The 13,001-nt window shown below is 39.1% G+C and overlaps 1 protein-coding gene across 1 annotated transcript in view; it reads left to right on the plus strand.

Moving 5' to 3' along the window:
- LOC132554811 (neurogenic locus Notch protein-like) overlaps window positions 1–10,029 on the plus strand; it is a 79,170-nt gene extending 69,141 nt beyond the window's left edge. Inside the window, exons 21-31 of the mRNA XM_060219125.1 lie at window positions 169–364; window positions 636–808; window positions 955–1,505; window positions 1,787–1,926; window positions 2,210–2,441; window positions 2,553–2,649; window positions 2,828–3,158; window positions 3,346–3,497; window positions 3,625–3,772; window positions 4,252–4,349; window positions 4,664–10,029. Coding sequence (XP_060075108.1) covers window positions 169–364; window positions 636–808; window positions 955–1,505; window positions 1,787–1,926; window positions 2,210–2,441; window positions 2,553–2,649; window positions 2,828–3,158; window positions 3,346–3,497; window positions 3,625–3,772; window positions 4,252–4,349; window positions 4,664–5,887 — 3,342 coding nt within the window. The 3' untranslated portion in view covers window positions 5,888–10,029. The remainder of the gene's footprint in view (window positions 1–168; window positions 365–635; window positions 809–954; window positions 1,506–1,786; window positions 1,927–2,209; window positions 2,442–2,552; window positions 2,650–2,827; window positions 3,159–3,345; window positions 3,498–3,624; window positions 3,773–4,251; window positions 4,350–4,663) is intronic.
- The last annotated feature ends 2,972 nt before the right edge of the window (window positions 10,030–13,001 follow it).

Below are 13,001 nucleotides of genomic sequence, written 5' to 3' on the forward strand. Positions count from 1 at the left end.
TCATATCCAACAAAACAGATTTCCTCTTTGGACATGTACAGTAGATTTATTGTATTCTTATTTGAATGTTTTATGGATATAATAGCGATGTTGGCTTTTGTTTTTGTGTAGCAGTATTCTGCATCATTCAAATCATATTTTATTTCATAACTGGTTTCTACTCTACAGGGTTACTTTGGAGATTTATGTGAGCTGAGTGCCTGTACTAGCTCTCCATGCCAGAACAATGGTATTTGTATACCTAGTTTTCACGGATTTGTTTGCATGTGTGAACAAGGGGTGACAGGTGACCGATGTGAGATTGATGAAGTGGACGAATGTGTCTCTTCACCATGTCAGAGAGGGAACTGTATAGACAGACCAGGTAAGTGGGATAGACCTTAAAGCTTGTTTATAATTGAAAGTTTATCTGGTTAATTCAGAATAAATCATGTGTTTCTTGGAAATACAATTGGATTAGCAACTTCAGAATAAAATAGGCATTGAGTCTACTAAATACTGCTAGCTTTGGTTTTGTGTTAGCCCTCGTACTGAATAGACAAATTTAGTATATCATAAGACTTATATATTAACTTACAGATAAAACTCACAAAAGATGAACCAGGAATTCTTACATGATGCTATATCTTTTACAGGCCGATATGAATGTGACTGTCCTGTCCGCTACACTGGAGTCAACTGTCATATATTTGACCCAGCATCCCAAGGGGGTATTGGAACTGACCAGATTACAACTCCCTCTACAGATACAGGTTCCTCCTGTCCTATGGCAGAATGTGCTTCCAAAGCTGGAGATGGAATATGTGATGTACGTATGAAAGTGTTACTAAGGGGCAGTTTCTTTTACTCTTTAGTAAATATTTAATAAAAATAAGATGCTATTTGTATTTAACTCAATATAAATCTTGCTGTATTTTGATAACAGCATTACATGTTCATCTATTTCTATTACAGAAAGACTGTGCGATTGTGGACTGTGAATATGATGGCGGTGACTGTTCACTTGGTTTCCTGAAGTTATGGCAAAGGTGTTCACGACCACGTAATGGTGTAGCCTGTTACAATGCCTACAACAATTCCCAGTGTGACCCGGGATGTAACAATCCAGACTGTCTGTTTGATGGTGGAGACTGTAATGTGAAGGAACCTTGTAATCCTAGCTACAATCTTTACTGTGAGAAACACTACAAGAATGGACACTGTGATGCTGGATGCAATACCACTGCCTGTAACTGGGATGGCGGAGATTGTAGTCAGAAACCAAATATCCTCCCTGGAACCATGGTGCTTTTTGTCATGAAAACCCCAGAGGAATTTTTTCAGGACTCTCCAAAGTTTCTAAGAATTCTTGGACAACTTCTCCAGGTCATTGTGAAAATAAAGCTGTCAAACAAGGGAGAAAAAATGGTATATCCATGGAAACCTACCCCAGTAGCATCATCCCGTGCGAAGAGGTTTGCAGTAATGCGTTCACTACGCTCTGTCCCTGATGATGAATATATAGGGTAGGTCATATATTTCACCCCACAGATTCTGTATAAACTGAGAATTTTTGATACGAAGACAAGTCTCTGTCTTCGCAATTCTAATATGATGTAGAGGATTTTCCAGTTATTACTTATCCTCAGACAGAGGATACTGACATGAGGCCGATATGACCCCATAGTGTTCGAACATCCCATTTCTGATAAAACCTTATCAAGAAAGACCTGAATATTCGGACGTCTAATCTGACTTATATCTTGTAGCCTTTTGAGTAACTCAATGACTGATGCTTCTGTTATAGGAGTGAAGTACATTTGGAGCTAGACGGCAGTCTGTGTCAGGCCAAGAATTGTCTCGAGTCTGTGGACACTGCAGCAGAAGTCCTAGTTGCATCCATACAGAAAGGCTGGACTCCTCTAGTACCAATCCGTCGTGTTCAAGGTGAGTAATACCAGTTATAGGAAGACTTGTCACTGAGGAAGATTATCAGAATGGTTTGAAACCAAGATTTCTCTAAAATGCTCTACAAACATGGTTGTATGAAATCAAAAACATCTCAGTTTGTAACAGTGGGTTGGACACATGTATATCAGTGTAACAGTAGGTTAAGTAGGAGTATGTAATAAAATGTGAAATAAATCATTTAAACTTCAAAATTTTTAATTCATGGATGGATGAACCTCTAATAAATCAAGTAATTAAACTCTCTCTGATTGTGTTTCAGTGAATGATCAACCAGACGAAGTTCCTCCAATTGAAAGTAACAGTACTATATACGGAGTTGTCGCGGGTGTTTCTGTGCTTGTCCTTACCTTAATCATCATCGTCGTCCTGTCAAGAAAGAGAGCTTCTGGTAACACTTGGTTTCCAGAGGGATTCTTCACAACTAGTAGCAGTACACAGAAGGACTCTACAAACTCCTCCAAACGTCGGGTTCCTGATGGCGAAGAGGGAAAGTAAGTTCATTGTCAGGCAGGTTAGGAAGATACCAATGAATTCCAAATTTTTCACTAGCGATATAGCTTCTTAGCTTGCCAAATATGACACAATGTACTCTTATCTTACAGAAATATGAAGGGTTTGTGTGATGGACTTGATCATCATGGGTGTACTTCTCCACCCTGGGACCCCGATGACCAATCACCCAAAACCAAACGGGTCAAAGTGAGTACATACCTTATAGCATGTCAATATTGTAGACTCATCATAATTCATATTTATAGAATTGTCAGGAGTGAACACTCGGAATAGAAAGTATTGCCAGATGTCATACAGAGAGTTCAATCCATGGTTTTACATTATCAAGCTGGATTCTTTTATACAATTTGTAATTGATTTTCAGCTTGAGCAGGAAGACCCAGAGTATGATAGGGCATCAGATATGCGTCCCTGGACCCAGCAACATTTGACAGCTGCTAATATCCCTAATGACATGGCCTTGACTCCACCAGAGGACCATAGTGGTGTGAAGGATGTTGATGTAAGAGGTCCAGATGGCTTTACCCCACTTATGTTAGCGTCGTTTCGCGGTGGCGGTCTGGACTCGGGTGTAGATGATGATTCTAGTGGTTCAGGATCTGGAGAGAGTGGTGATTCAGAAGACCGATCTGTTGATATTATCACAGGTCTGCTTATGCAAGGTGCTGCAATCAATGCCCAGACTGACCGCACAGGTGAGACTAGGGAAAAGGAAGTAGAGGTGGATGTGTGTTCTTTTTATCATAAACAATGGCTTACCAGACATTCTGTGTAATAAGTGGTAATAGATTAAAAAAAAAAAAAAAAGTAGAGACCTGGTAAGTGATATATTCAATGGTTAGTGTGAATTTTAATAGCAATTTATATGTCTTTTCATTTCAGGAGAGACCTCATTACATTTAGCAGCTAGGTATGCAAGAGCAGATGCTGCCAAAGTACTACTAGATGCTGGTGCTGACCCTAATTCAGAAGATAGCACCGGGCGACGTCCACTTCATGCAGCAGTCGCTGCAGATGCTCAGGGGGTTTTCCAGGTTTGTGCTGCCATTCTTCTTCATTTTCAAAAAGAAAGACGGATAGAGACATCTGGAAAACAAATTCAAAAACAATTATTGTAACAAATTGAGGTTAGTAGAGTACAGGTTTATTTTTCTGTTGTAGATTTTATTACGTAACCGCTCAACCCACCTAAATGCTAAGATGAATGACGGTACTACACCCATGATCTTGGCAGTACGTCTTGCTACGGAAGGCATGGTAGAGGAACTTATAAATGCTGAGGCTGATATCAATGCTTCAGATGAGTATGGTAAGTATAGACACAAGTGATGGCTAGTCTTGATGGTAAGTTTCAGACACAAGTGATGGCTAGTCATGATCGTAAGTATACAGACACTAGTTACGGCTAGTCTTGATGGTAAGTATACAGACGCTAGTTACGGCTAGTCTTGATGGTAAGTATACAGACGCTAGTTACGGCTAGTCTTGATGGTAAGTATACAGACACTAGTGGAGGCTAGTCTTAATGGTAAGTATACAGACACTAGTGGAGGCTAGTCTTAATGGCAATTATCCAGACTCTACACTGATGGCCCCTGTTGATATCTATATCAGGTGCTTTTTGTATCACTGTAAGCATCACATGAAAAGCTTTGTTAATAATGATTTTTACTTGTAGAAATAAATACCTTTTATTTTTTACATTGGGTAGCAGATAAGCAGTTCCTTGTGTAGGTTTTGAGGCACATTTTTTCCTTCTTTGCTATATACTGTTTTATATGTTTGTAGGTAAGACTGCATTACACTGGGCTGCAGCAGTGAATAATGCTAATGCTGCACAAGTGTTACTACAACATGGTGCCAACCGGGATGCTCAGAACATGAAGGTATGACCCATGTAACTTATGGCAGTAGCTCATTTGTGACCAATTTTTGTGGAATCTATGTGTCACCTATAAAAGTCCTAGTTTATTATTCGCATGATCAATTATGAGACAAAGTGAATTGTTGCTTACAGACAGTTCTACACAATAACTATCACATAATTTAGCTCAAGTTTATAATTACTATTACAAACATCAACACAACAATAATCTTTCCATTTTGACATCAGAGTTTAATCCATCATTATTTCCCCTAAGGCGATTCAGCACTATCTCTTCAGCATTTATATATACATAATGTTTGTTTTTGTCAACAGGACGAGACTCCACTCTTCTTGGCAGCAAAGGAGGGAAGTTTTGAAACAGCCAAGATTCTTTTGGATCATTTCGCAAATCGTGATATCACCGATCATATGGACAGACTTCCGAAAGATATAGCTAGTGAGCGTCTGCATCAGGATATTCTTCAACTTCTTGATGAATACCCTGTGAACAGTCCCAATGTATCAATGCATGGTATGCCAACCTCACCAAATCATCTTCATTATATGCCACAGAAACAATCCAAACCAAAGTCACGGAAAAATAAAAATGGCAGTCCAGGCCATCCTATATCTCCAAATGGAGTTTCTAATGGACATTCAAAGAAAAGTCGACCCAAAAAGAAACCAGCAAAAAGTGCTAACAGTAATCGTGTGCCTCATAGTAGTGAGGTTTCACCAGTTGGAACGGTGTCCCCTGGTAACTCTATAGAGTCTCCTCAGGGGTATGAGCGGACACCACCATCCTATGACAGTATGTACGGTAAAGGGTACAACATTGCCCTGCCCCAGGGGGTAATGCCTGACCACATGTTAGGGAGTGGCCAGTATGAGCAAGCAATGGAACAATCAGATGTGTTGTGGCACCAGGGCCATATGCAGAACCCCCATGGGGGGCCCCTGCCCACACCACCTCACAATCCCCATGTGGGGCCCCTCCCGACGCCACCTCATAATCCTCATAATCCTCATTCACTGCCACAAGCCACATCCCCACATAGTATTCCCGTCTCCATTCCCACACCACCCAACAGCATGCAGTCCAATGGAAGCCCTGCTCATGACAAGATATCACCCATGAAGAAAAGTTTCCCAACATCTCCAACACACATACAGGCTATGCAGCAAAGAGCCCGACAGGAGCGTGCTCATGACAGCCCACTAAGCAGGCAAAATGAACAATTCTCATATCCAAATACAAATGTGGTGGAGAACATTCCAGTGACAGCACTTTATACAGACAATTATGGGCAGTCGTCTGGTCAGCATCACCAGCCCAAGTACCTAGACCAATATCCCACACCCCCCTCACAGCATAGCATGGAGTCCCCACCCCAAATCATCCATGGAGCACTCCCTGATCACTATCTAACTCCTTCACCTGACTCTCCAGGACAGTGGTCAAGTTCTTCACCGCACTCCATCTCCGACTGGTCAGAGGGAATCTCAAGCCCTGACCAGCCTCTACAGAACCGGAGCAACAAGCCGGTGTATATCTAAAATGCCATATGGTGTAGTGCTAGTGTCTCCTAATGGTTACCGCTGATGGTGTACTTACCTAGCCCTAACCAGTCACAACAGAACCGGAGCAACAAGCCAGTGCATATTTAAAATGTGTAGCCATATGGTGTAGTTCTGGTGTTTCCTAATGGTGAGGGAGTGACTGCTACTTATGACTGCCAAAAACATTTACTCTGACTAACAGTCTATACAGCAGTACTCAGCAATTATTAAAACAGTGGTCATTTTCTCCGTTACATTTCTGTGGGAGAAGATGTTGAGATGATTCACCTTAGGATGTGTACTACACAAACTGAAGGATAAGTAGTTGTGGTTTAGTGTACCTTCGGTGGAACTGGCAGCTGTACTGTTTTAAAACACTGTGTTATATTAGTACAGAAACATAGTGTGTTCATGATGAGTGTGCTAGCAGCCCACATCCTCAATACTGTGGATCCACTGCATTTAAATGTCTCTCTATACAAGGGAGTCGGAACACTTAAAATTCTGTGTCTACCCAACCCTTGGATTTTTATATGGGATGTAATCGGGAGTCACAGGAACTCAGAACCTGTCTTCCGACTGGGAGTCGCAGGACACTATGGGACCATTTATCATCATCATCATCATCATCATCATCATCATCATCATCATCATCATCATCATCATCATCATCGTCGTCATCGTCATCATCATCATCTACATTATCATCATCACAGTCCTCTATAGATTTGTGTAAAGGCAGCAGTGACTGTCAGACTAAGGTGTAATATATTGTTAACAGTTTAAATGTGTCAATGTATCACATTTTTTGGATTGCATGGTTTGGATCATCATTTCCACAACTCCACTGTAAACATTTTAGGGATTTTATTCAGTGATTTGTTGGGGACTATTTTTGGGAGGGAACAGATGAATTAGGAGAAATACAAAAAAAATTGAAAAGAAAAGCGTTTATTATAACACATTTGTATGATTATGTGGAATATTTGGAAATAATGAAATTGATGCTTTCACCCCTCCTGACCCTCCGGAATACAGTAACAAGTTAGTGGGGTCACCAGAAGGAGATATGTAATGCACAGGTAGTCTATAAATAGATTTGACAAGTGTATTCTGATGTCCAATCAGATTTCTGCACTCATTCCGCTATTGTAGGTAATATAGGTGAATATAGTCATGTGATCTCATTCAGAAATGTTACATCTATTGTATATAATTATTTTTGTAAGTTTTCTACAGTCATGTCAAGTCATACTGGTTTACAGCCAAGCATCGTCTCAGTATAGCTTATCATGTGAACAAATCTAGGGTGAACCAAAGACTCGTTAGAATGGTCCTAAACATTACTAGATTGTTATTGCCAAGACAATACTAGATTTTGTAGAACGCATCGGTGACTCTTTTTTTTTTTTTGGTTAATTTTTTTGTTAAGTTCTGTTTTAAGTTATGACAAATTTATATTTCTTAGACAAAGTAACGGAAATATACATATAGTTCAATGACAGTATAATACCAAATGCTATGCCCTTGTTAATTTGAAACAGATTGTAAAGAAGTGCATCATATATAGTGTCAAAGTGCTAATCAGTAAGACTACGGATATTCAAGGGCAGACAATCCTGTACAGGGGGTCCTTAGTAATTGATGAGATCACCTTCGGGAGAGGTTTTCTGTATAATGAGATCACTTGGGACAGAAGGTTACTAGGTGGTGAGATCAATGAGTTTCTAGCTGACCACAGAAGCTTTAAAAGACACCATACAGAATCTAGGACTAACTTTTCTATAGCAGAGATGAACAAACTTTCATTATTTTATTTCCACTGTCTCAGAACAATGGGAACACAAATTTACCATAGATAAATCTGCATACAAGATGTGAGGCTTACACTATGTATATTATGGTGCTATTTTTTCACAGCCCATGTCCCAGACTCCAAAGTTTTCCTCAAAAACATCGAAATAGTGAACAATGTAACTCATTTTACAGAAATCTGTTGATAAACAAAATGTTGAACAAAACCAACATTTACCACGGTTTTTTTTCACTTCTTCATTAATAAGTGGTAATCATACCAGAATGAGTGTTGGAGATTTTAACTTTTGTAATCTGGTATGCTTTTGACTACACTTTGATCAAAAATAACTACCTATTCCAGTTACCATGCTGTTCTAAAACTATATGTTGTCAACTAATTCCAAAGGTCAGATTGGTGCATTTTATATTATGTGCTTTTTAAAGTAGATTTTTTAGCAATGAAATATCAAACATTTCTTAGATGTTCCTTCCGTGACCAAGACACTTGAAGGCTGTGACTTCTAAAGGCCATTTTGTTAGCAGCTTTCACATCAGTGTAAACCTGTACTCCCATCTTTCTTAATACCACCAAAACACATTTTTATAAGTATTTTTTTATCGTAAACTGAATGACATTGATATTGTATTTTAATAAAATTCTGCAAGTTATTTTAAAATGCTTTTTATAAGTTGAAGCCCACCGTTATTTTGATATGGTTTATTACTATGACCAATGCATACTGAGTGGGAGAGTGAATGGGCATTGAGAACGTGCTTTTTATCCCGTGACGTCATAGCAAATTTTAAATGAAATGTTTTTTTTTTATATATTTTTCACTAGCATGAAATATGTACTATGATGAAATGATGAATTTCTCAAAACAAATAAGAGATTTTTATGAAATAGTAATTGTTACAATTATTGACCTGTAGTTTATGTGTGCGAATATGTACTGCACAGTCCTATGTTGATAGTGTTTAGCAATGTGCCATGAACAAAGCATATTAAACAAATGTATGCCATGTGTAACTCCTGGTACCTGACAGTTCTGTCTGTCTTAACTCAGTTTGTAAGTTCTTTGTAATAATTTTTTAATTTATACAAATACATTGAAACAGTAGAGAGATAAAATCTGTAGTTAATAAACTCTGTTTCATAGAAATATTACACTCATTTTAAAGTTTAATTCTTTACAAAAGTAGTAAGGACAAAATTTCCCATCCTTGGTAATTTTAGGATTCAACTTACAATGCAAGAAATTGTTGATAGTTTTCTGTAATTGTGATAAACAAATTTGAAGTAAAATTGGAGATGTGTTAAAGTGAGAATAATTTTTAATCCTTTCCTTAATTGTGATGAAAAGTTATTGAACAAGATTTTTAACTGAACTTTTTTGATAATGAAGCACATTAATTTTTTTTTTTCTCATTTAGAGCTTCGCAAATTGTATGCAGAAGTTGTATACGTCCTTGCCAAACAGACTGTTGTCATGGTGAGGGTTAATAGTGCTTTGTGGTGCAAGTGTGTACACCCTGGTTGTACCCAGAAGGCACATCATGGATGGGAGGAAGTGGCAGAGTTCTCTGTCTGTTATATAAAGTTTGTTTTTATTGTTATTATCAGTTAAATCTTGTTGAGAGTTTTATTACAAAAATCTTACTCTGTAGGACATAACAAATTGTCTCATGATACCACAGCTCTACGTAAACACACCATCTTCAAATTACTTCTTGTTTTAGTATTATATATGGCAGTCATTCATTTTTTTTTCCCCCCATTTTCATTTTTCTGAATAATTTTTCAACTTAAGATATGAAACTTCATACAACAAATGGCCAGTTAATATGTTTCTTGATCATCAAAGAATTATTCAGGGAAAATATTTCAAACAAAATTAGGAATAAACATTTATAGTAACACATTGCTTAAAGATGTAATTCAAAACTGAATATTTTTTATATTGTTGTCCGACATCATTATCCAAAGATTTTTATTTCCTTTGAAAAAATATACAAGTATACATTTGAAAGAGATCTGTGGTGTGATGGGATACCTGAAGCAGTGTCTGAGCTTAGGTATGGAGCTACACCCGTTTTTTCTTGCAATTTTTGGAAGCAATGTAGAGCTGTACCAAAATGTTCTCCCAATGTAGGGCACGAGAGATGTTTTGTAGGTGATATTTTGTACAGTGATAAGTTATTATCCTATGTTTGAAGCTACAGCAGTATGTCACTTCTATAGCTTGCCATGGTAACCATGTTGTTGTGGCAACCATTGTATATTACATTTATAGACATCACAATTTCTTTAAGAAAACAAAAAATAAAGAAATTTATGTAGATATTGTCTTCTGTTGTTTCTTTGTTAACTTTACAAGAAGTATTTTAAGGGTATTTATATGAGGATGGCTTCTATTTTCATAACTATAATGAAATGAGGATAGTCCTCAAATACAAGGAAACCTATATTTGACCTGTATCACAACTATAATGAAATGAGGATAGTCCTCAAATACAAGGAAACCTTTATTTAACCAAATCTTTACTTTGACAAATCAATTTTCCTAGTGCTCTTCATCATAGGTCATGAGTCAGTTACTACCCTGGACTGACTGTTAAGTGCCATAACTACCAAAGACTGACTACTAGGTGAATTAACTACTCTGGACCATCTACTAAGTGAAGTAACTACAGTGAACAGATTGCTTGGTGTATTAACTACCCTGGATTGACTACCTGGTTAAGGAACTACCCTGGATTGCCTACTTGGTTCAGTAACTACCCTGGATTGACTACTTGGTGTAGGAACTACCCTGGATTGACTACTTGGTGTAGGAACTACCCTGGATTGACTACTTGGTGTAGTAACTACCCTGGATTGACTACTTGGTGTAGTAACTACCACTTGGTGTAGTAACTACCTTGGATTGACAACTTGGTGCAGGAACTACCCTGGATTGACTACTTGGTTCAGTAACTACCCTGGATTGACTACTTGGTGTAGTAACTACCCTGGATTGACTACTTGGTGCAGGAACTACCCTGGATTGACTACTTGGTGTAGGAACTACCCTGGATTGACTACTTGGTGCAGGAACTACCCTGGATTGACTACTTGGTGTAGGAACTACCCTGGATTGACTACTTGGTGCAGGAACTACCCTGGATTGACTACTTGGTGTAGGAACTACCCTGGATTGACTACTTGGTGTAGGAACTACCCTGGATTGACTACTTGGTGCAGGAACTACCCTGGATTGACTACTTGGTGCAGGAACTACCCTGGATTGACTACTTGGTTCAGGAACTACCCTGGATTGACTACTTGGTGCAGGAACTACCCTGGATTGACTACTTGGTGCAGGAACTACCCTGGATTGACTACTTGGTGCAGGAACTACCCTGGATTGACTACTTGGTGCAGGAACTACCCTGGATTGACTACTTGGTGTAGGAACTACCCTGGATTGACTACTTGGTGTAGGAACTACCCTGGATTGCCTACTTGGTGTAGTAACTACCCTGGATTGCCTACTTGGTGTAGTAACTACCTTGGATTGACAACTTGGTGCAGGAACTACCCTGGATTGACTACTTGGTGCAGGAACTACCCTGGATTGACTACTTGGTGCAGGAACTACCCTGGATTGACTACTTGGTGCAGGAACTACCCTGGATTGACTACTTGGTTCAGGAACTACCCTGGATTGACTACTTGGTGCAGGAACTACCCTGGATTGACTACTTGGTGCAGGAACTACCCTGGATTGACTACTTGGTGTAGGAACTACCCTGGATTGACTACTTGGTGTAGGAACTACCCTGGATTGACTACTTGGTGCAGGAACTACCCTGGATTGACTACTTGGTTCAGGAACTACCCTGGATTGACTACTTGGTGAAGGAACTACCCTGGATTGACAAGGTGCAGGAACTACCCTGGATTGACTACTTGGTGAACTACCCTGGATTGACTACTTGGTGTAGGAACTACCCTGGATTGACTACTTGGTGCAGGAACTACCCTGGATTGACTACTTGATACATTAACTACCCAGGACCGTCTACTAGGTGCTGCAAATACCCTTGACCGTCTTATTATGTGCAGTAATAACCCTATACTGTCCACTAGGTGCAGTAACAACCCTGGACTTTCTACCAGGTGCAGTAATGACCCTGGACTCTCTACTAAGTGCAGAGACAACCATGGACTTCCTGCTATATGCAGCAACTACCTTTGACTGACTACTTTGTACAGTAACTACCCTGAACTGTCTTCTAGGTTAAGTAACTATCCTGGACCGTCTACTAAACAGAGTACCTACCATGGACTGTCTACTTGGTGCAGTAACTATCATGGACTGACTGCTAGGTGCAGTAACTACCCTGAACAGTCTGCTATGTGCTGTAACTTCCCTAGGGTCCATAATGTGTAGGAACTACCTTGGACTGACTGACAGTTGCGATAACTACAATGAACTGGCTGCCAGCTATAGTTACTACCCTTGGCAGTCTACTAGTTGCAGTTAAGGTCCCTGGGCAGTCCACTAAGTGCAGGAACTACCCTTGACAGTCTACTAGTTGCAGTAACTACCCTGGGCAGTCTACTACGTGCAGTAACGACCCTGGGCAGTCTACTAGGTGCAGGAACTACTCTGGACTGACTGCAAGGTGCAGTAACTACCATGAACTGACTACTAGGTGCCATATGTACCCTGGGCCGTCAACTTGTTACAAAAGTTTGAATGCAATTAAAGTGTATATACAATATTCAATACCTGTAATCATAATATCTATCTTTTTTTATTTTATGAGTATCAGTGATATCACTTTTCTCATTTTACCGACCCATATTTTCCTGTTTGTGTGTCTGAAAAACGGAAAGGATTGCTGTGAAAATTTGACAACCTTTTTAATTAACACTTGGAACAACTTTTTTTCTCTCCTGTATGAATATAGATCTGAATACATGTAAGCAATGTTTGTAAGAAAAAGTACCATATTGCTACACATACTAAACCTACTGATGTTGCTGAGGTAAAAGGCAGGAGGGTAGATAACTCTTATGAAATGGACGTTTAAGAATATCGGATATTATTTGGTTCATAAAATATCAATTGTGTATCATCCTATAACAGTCTCCCCACAGGGAAAATAAGAACAGACCACAATTACAGCAATAATAACAATTTAAAATGTTTTATAACATGGCAGCTCAACACGTCACCAAACTGCAGTGTTGTGGAGTGAACCACAATGCACTCCGACACTGTCACATAAACAGGTGAACAGATAGGTTTTAGGAAGTATTTGT

The sequence above is a fragment of the Ylistrum balloti genome, unplaced genomic scaffold (genome assembly GCF_031769215.1).
Source record: "Ylistrum balloti isolate Yb309-2 unplaced genomic scaffold, AGI_CSIRO_Ybal_v1 Utg370444, whole genome shotgun sequence".
Taxonomy (NCBI): domain Eukaryota; kingdom Metazoa; phylum Mollusca; class Bivalvia; order Pectinida; family Pectinidae; genus Ylistrum; species Ylistrum balloti.